Genomic DNA, 20198 nt, shown 5'->3' on the forward strand with positions numbered 1-20198 from the left:
CCCGTTACTTACCCCTGGTAAGTCGTCCCCCCACAAGTATCCAAAACGGTATACTTGTTCTTGAGGGGAACGGCCGCAGGGGGTCCCTGCACTGGCTGCTTCCTCCCAGTCCCCCTCACTGTCACCCATCTATCTGCCATCTTTGGAGTTACTACTTCCCTAAAGCTCCGATCTATGACCCCCTCTGCCTCCCGAATGATCCTAAGTTCATCCAACTCCAGCTCCAGTTCCCTAACACGGTCTTGGAGGAGCTGGAGATGGGTGCACTTCCTGCAAGTGTAATCAGCAGGGACGACCATGGCATCCCTCACCTCAAACATGTTGCAAGAGGAACATTGCACTGCCTTCACTGCCATCCCTCTAAAAGTAACCTTTTTAAAAAAAACTAGGTCTAAAGAATAGAACAAGCAAAATGCAGCACTTACCTACTTACCATCAATGTGGACTTCAAAAGTTTCCTCATTTTCCCTTCCCCCACCTCACCCCAGTTCCAACCTTCCAGCTCAGCACTGTCCCCATGACCTGTCCTACCTGCCTTTCTTCCTCTCTGACCTATCACCTCCATCCCCACCCCCATTCACCTATTGTACTCTGTGCTACTTTCTCCCCACCCCCACCCATTTATCTCTCCACCCTGGAGGCACCCTGCCTCTATTCCTGATGAAGGGTTTTTGCCTGAAATGTTGATTTTCCTGCTCCTTGGATGCTGCCTGACCTGCTGTGCTTTTCCAACATCACTCTAATCCAGACTCAGATTTCCAGCATCTGCAGTCCTTGCTTTTACCAAGTTTCAATCGGTATCTCCTCATCCTTCTAAACTGCATCAACAACAGACCCAGATTCCTCGACCCTTCCTCATATGACAAACCCTTCATCCCTGGGATGATTATTGTAAACCTCCTCTGGACCCCCTTCCAACACCAGCACATACTTCCTTCAATACAGGGCCCAAAACTGCTCACAATATTCCAAATGTGGTCTGACCAGTGCCTTATACCACCTCAGCAGGCTGTTTATCTAATCATGGCTATTGCACTCTAGCCATGAAAAGCATTTATTTTATTGAAGACTAAATTGTAAATGCTGATGAATATGAGAAATTAACACTCTGCTGCTTTTCGTGAATCAGTCCTATTCTAAGTGGTTCAGCCAGCTAGGACAGCGATTTGTAATGCAGGACAATCAATATTTAATATTCAGACAGGAGGAACTATAACATGTCAAAAGCACAAATTTATTTTCTGGTCTGAAAATGCAGCTTTTGAAGATTATAATAATTATATTTTTGACCAGTTGGGTACATTAAACTGTGATGTAAATGGATATACGTGTAATATTATTCCCAATACACTTATAATGGGCAGGCTGCCTACTTTCAGGGAAGCAATACTTTCACATTGCTGATAGATTTGACAGTAATCCAATCCCATTCTCAGTTATGTCAGCATGAAAATTATAGGTATATATGTGTCCAACTTTTTCTTTGCAAATCTGATTGAATCACCAAATAATGTCCACAAAAATATGAAGATTAAACAGACACTTAATCATTTAATATCTGCACCATTACTTTCTGGTCAAGGTGTTGAAAATTGTAATGGATGGTGTGGACAGTAGGGAGCAGAGGGGAAGTGCTGAAAATGTCAGAGAAGGGGAAAGATGCAGGAGGCGTGGGTGAGAATGTTGAGCAGTGGGAAATGGTAAGCCGTGTTCTGAAGAAGGGTCACAAAACACGAAACATTAACTCTGCTTTCTCTGCACAGACGCTGCCAGACCTGCTGTGCTTTTCCAGCAATTTCTGATTTTGTTAAAGGTCAGGGAAGTACAGAACCCATTGACATGCAATGAGTTATTACTTTACTTTTACAGTTTTCTCCCACTGTCAGTACATCAAACTCACTGCACAGAAACAGTCCATTCAGCCCGAGTACTCAAAGCTAGCATTTATGCAGCTTTCCATCCTGTACCCTCCAAATCTAACAGTATAGCGCTCTATTGCTTTCTCCTCCTGTGTTCCTGTGACCGATGTGAGACCGATTACAGTGGCTGTTCCACAAGAAAAAATCTTTTCTTAACCAACCACAGATAGTAGAAACACATGGAAATAAAAAAAATCTCAGTTGTGAACACAAATGGCCAAAACATTTAAATGCCACGGCACCTCAGGATTCTGCAGTGGTCCGCAGGCTGAAGTATTATCTGCTTTTAATTCGTCCAGCCAAAGTGAACAATGTCACATTTTCCCACATTATACTCTGTCGGAGATATGGCTGGCTATTCCCTCGACCCATCCCTATCCTTATGTCACCTTTGCAACGTACCTTTCAAAACGGAATCAATTAGAAAGCTGGTAACGTGACCATAAGATACAGGAGCAGAACTCAGGCCATAAACATAGGGATGGCTCCGCCATTCAAAAATGGCTGATAGGTTTCTCAATGCCATTCTCCAGCTTTCTCCCAGTAATCCTTGATCCCCTTGATTATCAAGAACCTATCTATCTCAGTTTTAAATATACTCAATGACCTGGCCTGTACAGCCTTCTGTGGCAATGAATCCCACAGATTCCCCACTCTCTGGCTGAAGAAGTTTCTCCTTATCTCCATTCTAAAAGGTCTTCCCTTTACTCTGAGGCTATGTCCCTGGGTCCTAGTCTCTCCTACCAATGGAAATATCTTCTCAACATCCACTCTGTCCAAACCATTCAGTGTTCCGTATGTTTCAATTAGATCCCCTCTCATCCTTCTAAACTCCATCCAGTATAAACCCAAAGTCCTCAAACGTTCCTCATATGTTAAGCTTTTCATTCCTGGGACCATTCTTGTGAACCTCCTCTGAACATGCTCCAGGATTAGTACATTCTTCCTGAGATATGGGCCCCAAAACTGTGCACAATATTCCAAATGTGGTCTGACCAAAGCCTTATACAGCCTCAGAAGTACATCCTTGCTTTTATATTCAAGTCCTCTCAAAATTAGTGCCATCTTTGCACTTGCCTTCCTAACTACTGACTCAACCTGCAAGTTTACCTTGAGAGAATCCTGGACTAGAATTCCCAAGTCTCTTTGCACTTCAGACTTCTAAAAATAGTCCATGCCTTTATTCTTCCTACCAAAATGCATGACCTCACACATTCCCATGTAGTAGTCCATCTGCCACTACTTTGCCCACGTTTCTAACCTGTCCAGAACCGTCTGCCGCTTCCCCATCGCCTCACTGCGACCTGTCCCTCTTCCTATCTTTATATCGTCTGCAGACTTAGCCAGGATGCCCTCAGTTCCTTCATCTAGATTGTTAAAATATAAAGTGAAAAGTTGCAGTCCCAACACTGAGCCTTGCGGAACACCACTTGTCACCGACTGTTATCCAGAGAAGGACCGTTTTATCTTAATATTGTCTCTATATTAATGGTAGAACAAACAGACAGAAATATGTGCATCTTGCATTAGTTAGTTACCTGGGCGACAGCCTGCAACCCTTTTCCAAGTAACGCTGAAGTTTTCCTGAAGCAGCCAACATCAGGCCCAAGTAAGGTGGCGATGGTTTCATTGGTCTGGAGGTGAATTCTGGATGGTACTGGACGCCAACAAAATAGGGATGCTCTGAAATAGACAGTGGTGAGAACACTTCCTCAAGATCTGCACTCCACCACAATACTTCCGATTACCTGGAGCAAATCTTATTAGTCATGAAAGTCAAACAAACCATAGGCAGAATCACACTTATCGTCCAACACTTTCACATTCACAAAGACCAAGGCAGGGTTCAAAATATTCCTCATCACTCTGGGAAACAGGAGCTGGCATGAAATACAAAATAGCAGCAGGAGTAGACCAAGTACTCCCTCAGGCCTGTTCCACCAATCAATCCAATCATGGCTCCTCTCTTGGGCATTTTGAAGCCCACATTCCCATCTACTCCTTTTGCTCAACAAAAATACTCAATGACCCAGCCTCCACCACTGACTACTTTTACAAGGCCTGCTCATGTAGGTGAGCTGACTGCCTAATGTGGGGTCCTCCGCTCACCTGCTCATTTCTGTGCTCTCCATGAAGCAGACATTAACCTATAAACCAGACTGATGGGTTGTAGGCTACACACAGCATAAAGAACCCACACTGCATTCAGGGATGAGCCCGCTAGGTGGATTAACTATGGTAAATGCAGGGTAGATGGCTGTGTCTGGGTGGGATGCTCTTTGAAGGGTCAGTACAGATTCAGTGGGCCAAATGGCCTGCTTCGACATTGCAGGGATCTATGATTCACTGACCTAATGGCAAAAATACAGACTGTAGCAGAGGCCATGGCATAGGGTAATTTCACAAGGTCAATAAGACTAATGTCCATGGGGGCATGGATTCAAATCTTACCATGGTAAATAGTTAAATTTGAATTCAATTTAAAAAAATATATTAAAAGCTGGTTGGGGCATATAATCTTTGTTGTAAATACCCAGCAGATTAACTAAGGTCAGGAAATCTGCCTATAAATAACCCCATACCCACAGCAAAGTGGCTTTGCCCACTCAAAGAATGAATAAAAAGACTCAAAAAGTGGCGTTCCAAACTAAATGGCATCATTTTAAAATCTACAAAACTTTACCCCAAAATAATATTTGAACAGTGAATGTGTCAAGCTTGCATATTTAAGCAGCCAGCAGATTTATTCAAACTTTTAATATTCTAGGTAGTTAGCCATAATTCATAGAGCATGTCACTCTATCAGATAACTGGGGAGCGGGGGGCAACTGTCCATACACATTGCTGGATATAGCTGGAGAAGAATGACTCTGCACTGGAACTGGAACTGAACTCACACTGTTGTGCTATCCTGACCCACACACTAGCCATTTAACAAACCAAGTTAATCATCCCCTTAACATGCAAATACAATAACGCTTTCTCCAAAATATCTGTGCAAATAGTAAACCTTTTAGTTTAAAGAGCTATGAGATTCAGAATAATTTCTAAAGAGTAACTCGCGTTATATCTCACTCCGTCTGACTGCAAGATCTCCTCACTCACCATCAAGTTCAATTATTTCCATTCGTTCTCCCTCCACATCCTGGCCAACGAAACGAAATCCCTTTTCTTCAAAGTTACTTCTCATTTCAGGATTTACCTGAAATACAACAGGTTTGAAGCATTTTCGTTCGGTGCTTCAAGATGGAACTTGTGGGTGGATTAGATAAAACGCTTTGGCCATCAAAGAATCCAACACAACTTCACAAAAGTAGTATCAATTAGAAAAGCACTTCAATATAGACTTAAAACTCAGAAAACACAATGAAGGAGAAACTCGATGGGGAAAAACTCGACATTCTTCACAGGCCTGAGAGAATATTTATATATTTATACTGAGAAAACTATTGTTCATGGATTCATTTGCCCAGACAAAGAATGCAGAAAGCCTGCGTGGGGACAAATAAAACAAAGCAGTTTGTACCTCGTATCGATGTCTGTGACGTTCTTCAATGTAGTCACAATCCTTATACAACCTCCCTGAAGGCAGCACAGAAAAACACACCAATTAATTTTTTGAAAAATCAGTGAAGATACAAAACAGCACCTCCTCCACAATAATCCTCAACACGGGCACCCTGCAAGGACACGTTCTCAGCCTTCTACTGTACTCCCTGTACACCCATGACGGTGTGGCCAAATTACGAATGATCGTCATCTACAAGTTTGCTGACAACACCATGGATGGATATCAAACAACGAGTCACAATGCAGCAAGGAGATAGAGGGCTTGGTGACCTGGTGCAATGATAACAATCTCTCTCTCTCTCTCTCTCTTGATGTCAGCAAAACAAAAAAAACTGATCATTGACTTCCAGAAGAAAGGAGGAGGTGACAGCCCCATCTACATCAATGGAGAGGGTGGGCAGCAGTTCCCAGGAGTGATGATAATCAACAATCTGTCCTGACCCTCCCATGTAGATGTGACGGCCAAGAAGGCACAACGCCTTAACTTCCTCAGGCGATTCAGGAAATTCAGCATGTCCATAAAGACCTTCACCAACTCTTACAGATGTACCATTAAAAGCATACCATCCATGTGCACAACAGCCTGGAACGGCAACTGCTCTGACCAGGACTGTAAGAAACTACAGAAAGTTGTATGCACAGCCCAGACCATCGCAGATGCCAACCCTCCCATCCATGGACTCCACCTACACTTCCTGCTGCTATGGAAGGGCTGCCAACATTATTACAGACCCCTCCTACCCAGGTAATGATCTCCTACAACCTCATCCCTCAGGCAGAAAATACAGAAGAGAATGGAATAATGTAGGTTAGGTGGCCTTCAGATTGGTTTCACAGGTCGGCGCAACATCGAGGGCCAAAGGGCCTGTACTGCGCTGGAGTGTTCTGTGGAAGCTTGAACACATGGGCAAACAGGTTCAGCAACAGTTTCTTCCCTGCCGTTATTAGACTGATGAATGGACCTCTCTAATTTCAAATCTCATGTTGATCTCTCTTTGTGCACTCCCCGCAGCAGTAATCCTGTGTGCCTCACTGACTAAGCCCCTTATGATCCAAATGTCCTTGTTTGCTATGATCTGCCTGTACTGCTCACAAAACAAAACTTTTCACTGTACTTAGGTCCATGTGACTACAATAAATCAAAGCAAATCAAAAAACAAGCTTCAGTTCAGGCCAAAAGGTTTTGGAGCAAAGGTTTCGATGTATTAGCCTGATACCTGAAGATACTATTGTTATCTTTGCTGAATCATATTCATTTTAAATTGGAAAAGAGATGTTCTTTTCATCACTAAATCCTCCACTATGAACAACCTGGGAAGTTATCATTGATCAGAAACTCAACTGAACACAACCACACGATGAAGGAGCAGTGCTCAGAAAGCTAGTGCTTCCAAATAAACCTGTTGAACTATAACCTGGTGCTGTGTGATTTTTAACTTTGTTCACCATATAAACACAGTGGCTACAAGAACAGGTCAGAGGCTCAGAATATGGTGGTGAGTAACTCACTTCCTGACTTCCCAAAGTCTGTCCACCATCTACAAGACACAAGTCAGGAGTGTGATGGAATACTCCCCACTTGTCTGGATGGGGCCAGTTCCAACACAAGAAACTTGACAACATCCAGCACAAATCAGACTGCATGATTAGCACCACATTCACAAACATCCAATCCCTCCAAAACTATATACAAGATGCATTGCAAAAATTCACCAAAGATCCTTAGGCAGCACCTTCCAAACTCTCAACCACTTCCATAGAGAAGGACAAGGGCAGCAGGTTCATGGGAACACCACTATTTGCAAGTTCCTCTCCAAGCCACTCACCATCCTGACTTGGAAACATGTTATCATTCCTTCACTGTTGCTGGGTCAAAATCCTGGAACTGCCTCTTAAAGGGCATTGTGAATCTATCTTCAGCACATGGCCTGCAGCTCACTCCCATCTGCTCAACGATAACTACAGATGGGTAATAAATGCCATCCCAGCCAGTGATGCCCATGAAAGGATGAGTAAAATCAAAACAACATTTGTAACTCAAAAAGATAAACCTAATCTCCTACTTAATACTGAATTCTTTTCTTTCAGGATGGTTTTCCTCTTGCCAAGTCTCATGGTTCCTCCCATCTCTCCGGGATTGTGTTCGGGCATGTCTATCACCTGTACAAAATGTAACAAAGAATGTTAAAATCTTCATCTTGCTAAGATATCAGCATTAAACTCTTGATTTGACCAAAGCAACTTGCAAACTAACACCCGCAGCATGCTATGGTTTTACATCTTTTATCTCCTCAGAGTTCTCAACCTCAGGAAGCTCAGTCAATCAGTATTTTCAATAAAAGGGTCAACGGATGGCTACATGTCAGCATTTTGGATGCAGAGGGATTGAAGGGATGTGAGGATTGTGTGGGAAGCTGTAGTGGAGGTACGTGATCAGACAGATCACGTTGAATAGCAGAGCATGTTTGACAGGCAAAATGGCCTCTTCCTACTCCTATCTCTTGATTTTATGTTTTTATGAGATAGGTATTAAGAAAATTCATCTTCAATTTTGCCCCTTGGCCATCCATTTTAGACACAGTGAAATTTCTAACCTCAGTTAGAAGGATTTGGCAGTTTGAAGGACTTGACTCTGTTTCCATAATAAGACCGCAAGAAATAGGAGCAGAAATTAGGCCATTCAGCCCATCGAGTCTGCTCCGCCATGCAATCATGGCTGATAAGTTTCTCAACTCCATTGTTCCACTTGCTCCCGTAACCCTTGATCTCCTTGACAATCAAGAATCTATCTAGCTCAGTCTTAAATACACTCAATGACCTGATCACCACTCCCTTCTGTGGCAATGAATACCATACATTAATTCCGTTCAAAAAGGTCTTCCCTTTTTCGCAATCTGACAGACTTGTCCCTGACAAAAGCGGGTGACATTGGTCAGAATATCCTAAATAATTCTAGGGAAATCAACATAAAACAATCTTCTCTTGCAGTTTAATTTTTGATAGTGGGGAGATACCTTAAATGAGTTGAGAGTGTGGTACTGGAAAAGCACAGCAGGTCAGGCAGCATCCGAAGAGCAGGATAATCAACGTTTCGGTCTTAAGCCCTTCATCAGGAGTGATTCCTGATGAAGGGCTTGTACCCCTTGCTGTGCTTTTCCAGCACCACACACTCAACTCTGATTTCCAGCATCTGCAGTCCTCACTTTCTCCTAGATACCTTAAATGACACCATTACACAAATCTGTACTCTTTTAAGGTTAATAACAAACTGTAATGCAAATCGACATTATGAACAACCAGGAATAAGTTTTAATACTCTCTTCCATTGGGAAAGCAGTTTCCCATTCTGTCACAAAGTCAACCATCTTTGTATTGGCTGGTAATTGAGAGAATCAGCAATGGTTGTTTAAACAGATTCTATGTGAGCGCTGTCACAGATCAACATGGTAACCATTAGGAATACAGGCCCTGAGGAGGACATTCAGCCATTTAGTCAAACAGCCCAGAAACCGAACCTTCAATTCAACTCACCCATGACGACCAGTTTTCCCAAACTAAACTAGTCCCATTTGCCTGCGTTTGGCCCATATTCCTCCAAACCTTTCCTATTCATGTACCTGTCAAAACATTTTTTAAAATGTTATAACTGTGCCTGCATCTACAACTTCCTTTGGCAGTTAATTCGACATAGGAACCACCCTCTGTGTGAATAACCTTGTGATTTCAAATAAATCTGTTGGACTATAACGTGGTGTTGTCTAACCTCTGACCTTAACCACATCCCTGAGAAACAAATGGACATTTCATAGCTGGGCTACCGGGAAAACTCCTGGATGGAGGGAACAAAGCACTGTGCTTTTCAACACACCATGTGATAAAGCAAGCGGACCTTCTCTCAAAATGACCAGAGGTTCAAGGGACATGTGAAACAATGGGCCAAAACGATATTCCTCCTCACTTCATTGAAAATGACTGACCAGCTCAGCTCCAAACATACCAAGTGCTTAAACAAAAAACACAATTAACTTAGTGGATATTACATACATACCACAGGATACTTTGTATTAGGATTAAATTCAGTGGAATTGGCATCTGTAGAAGCAAATTCACACAATAAAACTTACTGCATTTGAAACAGATTTTATGTATTTTTTTAAACCTGTATAAAATGATCAGTGATTAAATAGTAATGCTGGTCAGAGTTAACTGGGCTGACTTTGGCAAATACATCATATTCTGCTCGACCCTTTTCCTATTAAAAGCACAACTATTGAAAGAATAAATCGCTTGACAGCAAAAACAAAGCAATGAAAATTTTAAACTATGTTTGCCAGATGTACTGATTTGGTTGAAAAATGCACAGTTCACATTTAGGATTATAACATTAATAAGGGAACATAAATGATAACATGTGTGTTGGTCAGTGTGGAAAATGAGGTCTTGATGTGATAATCCAAAAATATAAACTCAAGTCAAACTTCACAAATAATGACATAAACCAGATTTTGTCATAAAATTACCATCAATGATCCACTGGAACAAACAGATGTTGTTTTCAGTGAATTCAGGGTGCATATGAAATTTTGTAGGTTGTCATAAAGTAGAAATCACTGAACTGATGAGAACATGTCCTTTATTAATTTCTCTGAAGAAACCCTAAAAAAAAACTACACGCTTCAGTCAACTATAACTAAATCTGTACCGACTTCTTATAAACCTTTCTGAAATGACATCAACATAGGAAATGGCATCACCACAGGAAACAACATTGCCACATGAAGTGACATCAAGCCAAAGAAACCCAAACGTATAAATAGAAGGCAGGAATCATCAGCAGTGCTTTGTCTGGAGACTCACTGAAGATATTACCTAGTATGGTGACGAAACGTCTGAAATCGAACCTCCCAGCTCAACGAGCAAACCTACATCCAGAATCTCAACCTGAGCTACAAATCTTCTCAAAGCTCGTTAACTGGTCAGTGTGATTGGCTCCTTAGTCTACCTGATGGCAGTACTATTGTTAGACATTTCAAGATTGTCTTGACTTGGTGCCAGATTTTAATCATTGTTGGGAAAGGGGAAATTCACAGAGCTCACTTTGGTGACAACTTTATTCCGGTGATCTATCATCACTTTTCACCACAGATTATGAAATTCAGGCTGGTATTTCAAAAACTGATGGATATCAAAATCATGGTCTAAGTCACAACTTAATATACTGTATATACTTCTGTAAAAGTCAACATTTTTTAGACTACTTCTTAAGGTTAAATTTATGGGGTCGACTAATACAAAGACACTAATTTTGAGGGGCTGAAATTCATGCTACAGTCCATAATTCAGTATTATTAGCAGAAGCCCAATTGATCTCCAAACAAATAAAAAAAAAACGAATTACGATAATTACCAGATCATAACAATAGAAATAAAAATGGATTAGTAAGCTTTTACTTATACATGCAGAAAGTGAAACAGAAATGCAATATGGCTTTAAATCACAATTACATGCCACATCTTAAATCAAACATGTCACATACAAAATCCTGCAAAATCACACTGTTCAACATCTTCATCACCAAATAAAGCTTCATAAGCATCAGGATATCATTGTATGGACATTCTTCATCCTCGCTATCTGTAGTTAACAGTAGCACATCATCCACTTCTTCTTCAACTGTGCCATCCCATAGATATTAATCCTTTGTACTGTCCAATGCTTTAAAAATTCTACATTTCTTGAATGATGTGAAAATAGTGCAGCTCTTATTTCCTTCCATGAATCAAAGATCCATTCACAGATCAGTGGCAGTGATGGAACCTGCATACTGCCTCCTTTTGTGTAAGTATTTCTCCATCACATATCCAGTTTTTCCACTTCAGTATCATCATGTCCTTAAATGGCTTATTGATACCAACGTCTATTGGTTGCAAAACACTTGTAAGTCAGCGGGGAGCTACAGCTACATCAATGTTATGTGATCGAATCTTATCACCAACATTCTTCACTACATGTGATTTAAACTGATCCCAGATGTACAAACTCTTTTTCTTGCATAGCCTGCCAGGTCACAAATCTCCAACTTCCTTTATCCATTTTCCACATTCACCTTCATCCATCCAGCCTTGTAAATGTATGTGGATGACAACTCCTTTTGGAAATTTCTCCTCAGGCAAAGGTTTTCTCTTAACGTAGTGCCACCAGCCATACAAGAAAGAACTAAAGTAAACTTACTTTCCTCATAGCCAGTGATTCTCACCGATACCGATTTTTTCTCCTTTTCAGTTCACATTTCGATTCTCTAGCAAGTTGAGGGCAATAGACATCTTGTCTACGTTTCCAATGCATGATCACTTGTAGCCTTCCTTCTGCCGATTTCTGTTGACAAACTGGTGAAACTGTAATATCTTATCTTCTCGTTCAGCAGGCAGCTTTTGTGCAGTCTTAGTTCTCTGCCAAAGTGCTAAGTCATGCCTTCTCATGAACCTCGTACACCATCCAGCACTTGCCTTAAAATCCGAAATTCCATCCTTCTCGGATCCGTTTTTAGATTAGATTCTTTACAGTGTGGAAACAGGCCCTTCGGCCCAACCAGTCCACATCGACTCTCTGAAGAGTAACCCACCCAGAACCATTTCCCTCCTAACACTAACACTATAGGCAATTTAGCATGGCCAATTCACCTGACCCGCACATCTTTTGGATTGTGGGAGGAAACCAGAGTACCCGAAGGAAACCCATGCAGACACGGGGAGAATGTGCAAACTCCAAACAGACAGTCACCTGAGGCTGGAATCGAACCTGGGACCCTGGTGTGAGGCAGCAGTGCTAACCACTGAGCCACCGTGTTTTGTGCATGGATTCAGACGGCTTCATGACTGACACATTTTCGATTTTGATGATTCTCACGTACCCACTCAGCAACACTTTTCTCCAATTGCGGCCACTTGCTGGGTTTACCCCTGTTGGCAGTTTGGTTTTGGAGTTGTCTGAAGTTGATTCGATATCTTTCTCCAATCTCTCACAAGTTTCTCTGAAACACAAAATTTTCTTGCTGCTTCACAGTCATTTCTCTTCTCTGCAACTTCAATAACTTGCAGTTTAAATGATGCTGTATTTTGTTTGTTATTTCTGGAGGGCATTTTTACACAAAGTGATGAAGAAATTTCAAAACCTCAACTAGATATATATGACTGCATTCCACGAGATTGATTGTCACCTGAATCTTTTGTGCCGAGTTGGTGAGAACTGAACATGGAATCACACAATAGCATTTCCTCATTGTAACATTAATGTAAAGGATAATACCTTGACTTACAAATGTTGATCTGTTATCTGTGAAGAAGTAGGGTTGACTTTTACACAAGATTTCTGAAATTTTCCATATCTTTTGGCCAAAAATAGCAGGCCAACTTTCATATGAGATCAACTTTTACTTGAGGATATAGGGTATATGTGTCTCCCACAGCACAGCTTATGAATGGGGTCAAAAAGTATGAATTGTAACTGACCAGGCCTCAAAAAGTTCCAATCCCTGATTGTCATAAATTTCATTCCAAATCAGGCTTCAGTTTAAAAAAAATCATAATTTGAATTTGTGGATCAGAACAGTTATTGCAACATCCAAATGCTAGCTCTTATATTTCGGACAAATGTTCGGCACAACATCGTGGGCCGAAGGGCCTGTTCTGTGCTGTATTGTTCTATGTTATGTTCTAAATTTGAAGTTTCTACAATAAGGCCCCATCACTGCTTTCTGTGCTGCAGAATGCAAGCTACTGTTCTGATTGGTCCCCCACTTGTCATGTGGCAGATATTACAACGTTAGCAAAGACCAATCGGAATAGGACAGTCACAAACTGATACAAACATCAAACATTCCACTGAACCGACGGGATTTGCTGACTCGTACCTGACCAATTAAGTGCATTTCGTGCAAACTCGACAACTGCCAACTGCATTCCAAGACAGACACCTAAACAGACACAACAAAAAATCTTAATGAAAAACAAAAGAACTGCGGATGCTGTAAATCAGAAACAAAAACAGAAGGTGCTGGAAAAGCTCAGCAAGTCTGGCAACAACTGTGGAGAGAAATCAAGCTTAACGTTTCTCAGACACTATCAGTTCTGAGGAAGGGTCACTGGACTCGAAGCATTAACTTTGATTTCTTCTCACGGTTGCTGCCAGACCCGCTGAGCTTTTCTAGCAATTTCGTTTTTTGTTTGTGACAACAGAAAGCCTAATGATCTCATCATTTACAAGACAAGTGCACGGTGATTGTTGTGGGGACAGCGTTGGTTGAAATTGTCTTACAATAGTGTGAGGCATTGACTGGGGATACAGTGAGATGTAGCAGTGAGAGAGATGTCAGACTCAAGGCCCCTCCTCCCCCATTCAGCTGCTCAGGGAGGTTGATAATGTTTAATATTTGGTGGGGGGGGGGGGGGGGGGGGGTCAGTTAGCTCAGTTGCTGGACAGCTGGTTTATGATGCACAGTGATGCAATTAGCACAAGTTCAATTCCTGCACCAGCTGGTGTTACCATGAAGGACTCTCCTTCTCAGCCTCTCCCCTCACCCTCACCTAGGGCGTGGTCACCCTCAGGTAAAGCTCACCATCAGGCACTTCTCTGTGTAGCGAGACAGACTGCTCCAAGTCACCTGATGAAGGAGCAGCGCACCAAAAGCTTGCGATTTCAAATAAATCTATTGGACTATAACTATGTGTTGTGTGACTTCTGAACTACTCCACCCTAGTACAACACAGGCACCTCCACAAAATGAGACAATAGCTGCCTGGAACATTTTACTCACCCAGTATAAATAATGTTAATGCTGCTCTTTTTGTGTCACTAATACATCGCTACTTTTTAGGGAAATGATTCAAGGCTTTTAACATCAAATGGTATAATTGTGCGATAATTAAAAAGATTTCAAGATCTAATAATATCCAAGATCCTATTGTAGAATGTTTTAAAATGATCTGAATTTAAAGAGAAGACCGACTTAACTTTCAAAGCTAATTTCTTAAGCAACAAAGTCAACAAAGCCATAACATCCCACCAAAACTAGTAAAAAAAAATTAATTTTAACTCAACTTTCGTCTTCCAAGAATGTGAACTATTTAAGTGGAATGATCCGACACTAAGTGAGCAAATTAGGAAGTTGGAAATCCACCCCACAATTTTCTAACATTATAATTCATGGGAGTGCCAGATTGCAAAACCACCTACACTATTCTGCTGCTGTTCAGGTGGAATGGAGTTGTTAAAATACTGGATAAATCAGATAATATAATGACTGTTTGCAGATCAAAGACAGAAAGGCAATGGCCTAGTGGTACTATTGCTACATTTCTAATCCAGAAACTCAGTTAATGTTCTAGAGAACCACATTCAAGGGTCAGGCAATGACAAGAGATAATTTAAAAAATCATGCGTTGATATTCAATGGTGCTACCATCACCGAATGCCCCAATGTCAACACCTTTGGTATTGCCATTGACCAGAAACTGACTGGACTCGCCACATAAATACACTGGCTATATCAGCAGGTTAGAAGCTAGGAATACTGCAGCAAGTAACTCACCTCCTGACTCCCCATCTACAAGACACAAGTCAATACTTGCCTGGATGGGTGCAGCTCCAACAACACTCAAGAAGCTTGACACCATTAGAACAGAGTAGCTTACTTGATTGGCACTGCAGCCACAAACAGCCACTCCCTCCACCACCAATGCTCAGTAGCAGCAGTGTGTACCATCTACGAGATTCACTGAAGAAATTCACTGCAGAAGATCCTTAGACAGCACCTTCCAAACCCACAACAACTTCTATCTAGACAGACAAGGGCAGTAGATACATGGGAACACCAGCACCTGCAAGTTCCTCTTCAAGCCACTGATTATTCCAACTTGGAAACACATCGCTGTTCCTTCACTGATCAAAACCCTGAAATTCCCTCCCTAAGAGTGTGGGTCTACCTGCAGCACATGGACTGCAGTAGTTCAAGAAGGCAGCTTTTCAAGGGGGCAACTGTGAATGGTCAATAAATGTTGGGCCAGCTAGCGGCACCCACATCCCAGGGATGAAGAAAAACCAATGAGCATAATCACTTTATACAATGAATTTCAGGCCAGTCTTTCAAAAAAACCATTTGATACAAAAATGATAGTCTGCATCACAATTTATCACCTACTTACGAATGAAGAATTTAACTCGATACAAATTATATTCGAGTGGCTCTCCGAAGTTCCACATCATAAATTTAATTCCAAACCTCAGTTTAAAATTTAATAACAATTTGATGTTGCGGATCTGAACAGGAATTACACCTTTCACATGCTTCACCGGAGTTTTATGGGAGCGCTGTGCAACAAACTGGCACTAAGATAATAATGGAGCATCAGGATAAAAAATTGCCTTCAAGGATCTGGGTTTTCAGGAGTGTCAAAGGAGCAGACCGAAGCAGAGAGGTTTAAGGAGGAAATTCCAAAGCTTCAGCAGGAAATGGCATAGTCACCAACAGTGAACACAGATAGAACCAACGTACCTAAAAATGGTTTCTTTTGTCTTCTGGCCCAAGCAATAGCGAGGATCTTGCCCTCTGTACCTCGAAAACCGAAACCACCAGGAACCAAGACTCCGCTGTGAGGAACCATGGGCATTTAGAGGTCACAACACTCCAGGAACAACAGTGCACGCCACTACAGCAACCCAGTTTTTAACTTTACTTGATGGATTCGCTCTTTAAAAACTCTCAATGATTTTTAAATTGAATGTTGGTATCAAATGTTTCATTTAATAGGGAGAGGTGACAAAGTAGAATTCTCCCACCATTTCTTTTCCTGTTTTGTAATTTTCTATCAGCCTACATTATCTGACACCTACTTTTAACCCATTTCAGTTTTCAAAACAATGTCTTCCTGGGATTTAACATCAAAATCTTGACCAAAACTAAGATTCTTCTCGAAACACTAATTTTACCCTGAATCAGAGTCATAAAGATGTACAGCATGGAAACAGACCCTTCAGTCTAACTTGTGCATGCCAACCAGATATCCTAACCTAATCTAGTTCCCGTTTGCCAGCACTTGCTATATCCCTCCAAACCCTTCCTATTCATATACCCATCCAGATGTCTTTTAAATGTCATAATTGTATCAGCTTCAACACTTCCTTTGGCAGCTCATTCCATACATACACCACCCTCCGTGTGACAAAATTGTCCCTTTTAAATTTTTCCCTCTCACCCTAAACCAATGCCTCGAGTTCTGGAGTCTCCCACCCCAGGGAAAATACCTTGGCTATTCACCCCATCTTCACCCCTCATGATTTTATACACCTCTAAGATCACCCCTCAGCCTCCAATGCTCCAGGGGAAACAGCCCCAGGCTATTCAGCCTCTCCCGGTAGCGCAAACCCTCCAATCCTGGCAACATCCTTTAAATCTTTTCTGAACCTTTTCAAGTTTCACAAGATGTTTAATAACTTCACATTTCCACTGAGAGGACACCTGGTGTGAGCAGCAACATTCCTTAGGCATTCTTCATTGCTCTAACTTTATACATGCTGCTAATTTACCGTCAGAATATTCAAAGCAAAATGTTGGAACAACAAAGCAACTTGTGCAGATTGCAAAGACTAACATATTTATTTACCTCACCAGAAATTTGCGTGGAGAGTATCTTACTGGGATAAAATTCTTATTATTATGGACAAATCATGATAGATAAAACACTTTAAAGACCTTACTTGGCACTGCACAGGTTCTGCCAGGCTTCATGGTACTTGACCGGCTCATCCAATTGTCTACAAGGTTCCAAGTCTGCGGAGTCAATGTACTGTGAAAAAAAATGATGTGCTTTTACTCACTTTAAATCTTACACAATACACCGAAACAAGTTCACGGATTAAAAATCTGTGGCATGTCTTTAAGAAAGCAACATTCTTATCTCTTAAAAATTTACTCATTTTAATTTTGTACACCGTATCCACAGCTTGTAGGTTATCCCCTACAATGGGGAGATCAAATATAGAATAGGGTGACCACCTTTGTTCAGCCTACAAACAGCAGCCCTGAGCTTTTTTGCCCTCGGCATTTCAATTCTCCAACAAGCCCTTGACGTTTATGTAAAGGTAACTTCAGTGAATGAATTATAATTTACCTTCAGCCACCCAAGCAACACCCCCTGGCAGACACCAATGGTTATTCAGTTAGAGTAATTATATTGACATAGGCAGCCTTGAGGTGCCTTGGCCAAACAGCAATCCATAAGGTGATGGTACTGATGCCTTCCATATCTTGCTAAACATTTCTTAAACAAAGCAATGAAATGGATAATGACCAAGAACAGGAATCCTGGCTGAATATTCTCTCCCTTACCAAACAGCTGTGAGACACAGAGGTCCCCTTTCTGAAGATTTTTGTGACTGGGGGGTGTCTGCCAAGGTTCTGTCTGCACTCACATGTAGATTGACGGGTGCCAAGGACTGCTCCGAGAGGAAAGTACATCAGAGTTGTTTTCCAAACACACTCTTTCTCTCACCTGCTCTTCACAGGTGGGATTGGGAGAGGCCTGAGGATGGGGCACAGAATGGGCATCAGAGAAACAAAGGGAGGCCTTACTGATGGAATGGTTGATGACAGCAAGAGTCGTTTTGGTCTTAATCTTGCTTAAAATGTGCGACCCTTGAAATGACTCTCCTCACAATCTCCTCTCTGTATTTAGCTGGGTGGTTCAGTGGGAGATATTGAGAGCATGCCTTTCATTGAAGCATTCTGACTATTCCAGTTCAAAGCCAAAAGAGACAATTTCTGCAACGTTCATGTCAGTTTATATCCTCAGGTGACTGTCTTCTCATTCATGGGATGTGGGTATCTCTGGCTGGGCCAGCATTTATTGCCCATCCCTAATTACCCAGAGAGCAGTTAAGAGTCAACCACATTACTGTGGATCTGGAGTTACATGTTGGCCAGACCAGGAAAGGCTGACAGAAACAAACAAAAGCAGACGCTGGAAATCAGAAAGGAAAATAGAAATGGTTGGGAAAACTCAGCAGTTTCTGTGGAGAGAAAGCTGCAGGTTTAGGATCCCATGACCCTTCTTCAGAAATGCACCTGAAATGTTCAGTCTCGTTTCTCACCACAGAAGCTGCCAGACCTGCTGACTTTTCCAAGCAATTGCTATTTTCCTTTCTGACTTCCGTCATCTGCTTTTATTTGTTTCTGCCATCCTTACCTGGTCTGGCCTACACATTACTCCAGACCCACAGCAATGTGATTGACTCTTAACTGCCCTCTGGGTAATTAGGGATGGGCAATAAATTCTGGCCCAGCCAGAAATACCCACACCCCGTGAATGAGAAGACAGTCACCTGAGGATATAAACTGACATGAACGTTGCAGAAATTCTCTCTTTTGGTTTTGAACTGGAACAGTCAGAATGCTTCAATTAAAGCGTGCTCTCAATATCTCCCAGAAATTGCTGAGAAAACTCAGCAGGTCTGGCATCTTCTGTCGAGAGAAAGCTGCAAGTTTAGGGTCCAATGACCCTTCTTCAGAAATGCACCTGAAATGTTCAGTCTGCTTTCTCTCCACAAATGCTGCCAGACCTGCTGTTTTCTGTCTTTTTAAGGTAAGCAACAATTCCCTTTCTTAAAGGACATTAGTGAACGAGATAAGTTTTCATGATAATTGACAGTTCTTACATTCTTGTCATGACGCTAGCTTTCCTGTGTTCCAGATTTTTGCTGAATTCAAGTTTCAGTGACCCCAGGACATTGGCCTGTTGTTCTGGGTTATTGGCCCAGTAACATAACCACTATGTCACTACTTCCCTGCCGATATTTGAATCTTGGGAGGATCTATATGTTGTCACTAGATTGGATTTTTGTCTGAATAGCTTTAAATTTGCTGTTACCCAGAGACATCTAATGAGCTTTACCATGACAGGTTAGTGTCTCAAGCCAGCCAAACACCACAGTGTCCTCTACAAGCCATACAGAAACTGCACGAAAGGGGAAAGCAACCGTGGATCTCCTTTACGAGACAGATTGAAGAGTCATTAGTGGGCATCTCATAGTCAGGAAGTGTTTGTGAAAGTCATGACAGCAATGTTAAAGCTGGTACAGAAAACAATACAAAGTGTAAGAAAGATTGAACTAAGAATGCTACAGAATGAGTTAAAAAAAATCATTTGACAAGTCTTCAACAATATTGAAAAGTGGGAGGAATTTCACTCCAGACTTATGGAAGTTAATAATCAGTGCAAGAATATTTTCTTGGCAGTAATTAAGTCTTGGCATGATCTTAAGGAGATACTCAGACTGGAAGACTCATACCCTAAGATTTGCATTGACAGGAAATTTGCTACTTTTGAGCCAGATGGAGCTTGGCTTTTGGAAAAGAAATTAAACTCCTGCCGCACCTTCTGAACTTTTACTGTGCATGTGTTTTGGCTGGATGTCTCTGTGTGACTTGTTAATGGTGAGGAGTGAGTGCTGTTAACATTACTATTATTTCTAAAGCAGAATCCCTTCCAAAGCCACTTTCCTGGTGGAAAAGTTTAAAGTGCTGGAAAAAAAAGGCTTTACCTGTTTAATTGTTATTATCGTTCCTGCAGCCTGCAGATTACCTCTCTAAGCTTCTCCAATGCAAATGAAATGAAAGATTCAACTAATCCACTGCCAGAGTGTGGTGGAGGCAGGCT

At 41.6% G+C, this 20198-nt stretch overlaps 1 protein-coding gene across 4 annotated transcripts in view; it reads right to left on the bottom strand.

The window, feature by feature from the left end:
* LOC122563484 (CTP synthase 1) overlaps positions 1-20198 on the bottom strand; it is a 64027-nt gene that overhangs the window by 14885 nt on the left and 28944 nt on the right. For all 4 annotated transcript variants that reach the window (XM_043717264.1, XM_043717261.1, XM_043717263.1 and 1 more), the window contains 8 exons: positions 17242-17330; positions 16040-16134; positions 13400-13462; positions 9538-9581; positions 7553-7649; positions 5446-5501; positions 5025-5121; positions 3458-3602 (listed from right to left, as the gene is read on the bottom strand). In XM_043717264.1, coding sequence (XP_043573199.1) covers positions 3458-3602; positions 5025-5121; positions 5446-5501; positions 7553-7649; positions 9538-9581; positions 13400-13462; positions 16040-16134; positions 17242-17330 — 686 coding nt within the window. The remainder of the gene's footprint in view (positions 1-3457; positions 3603-5024; positions 5122-5445; positions 5502-7552; positions 7650-9537; positions 9582-13399; positions 13463-16039; positions 16135-17241; positions 17331-20198) is intronic.

Source organism: Chiloscyllium plagiosum, chromosome 27 (assembly GCF_004010195.1).
Source record: "Chiloscyllium plagiosum isolate BGI_BamShark_2017 chromosome 27, ASM401019v2, whole genome shotgun sequence".
Taxonomy (NCBI): Eukaryota; Metazoa; Chordata; class Chondrichthyes; order Orectolobiformes; family Hemiscylliidae; genus Chiloscyllium; species Chiloscyllium plagiosum.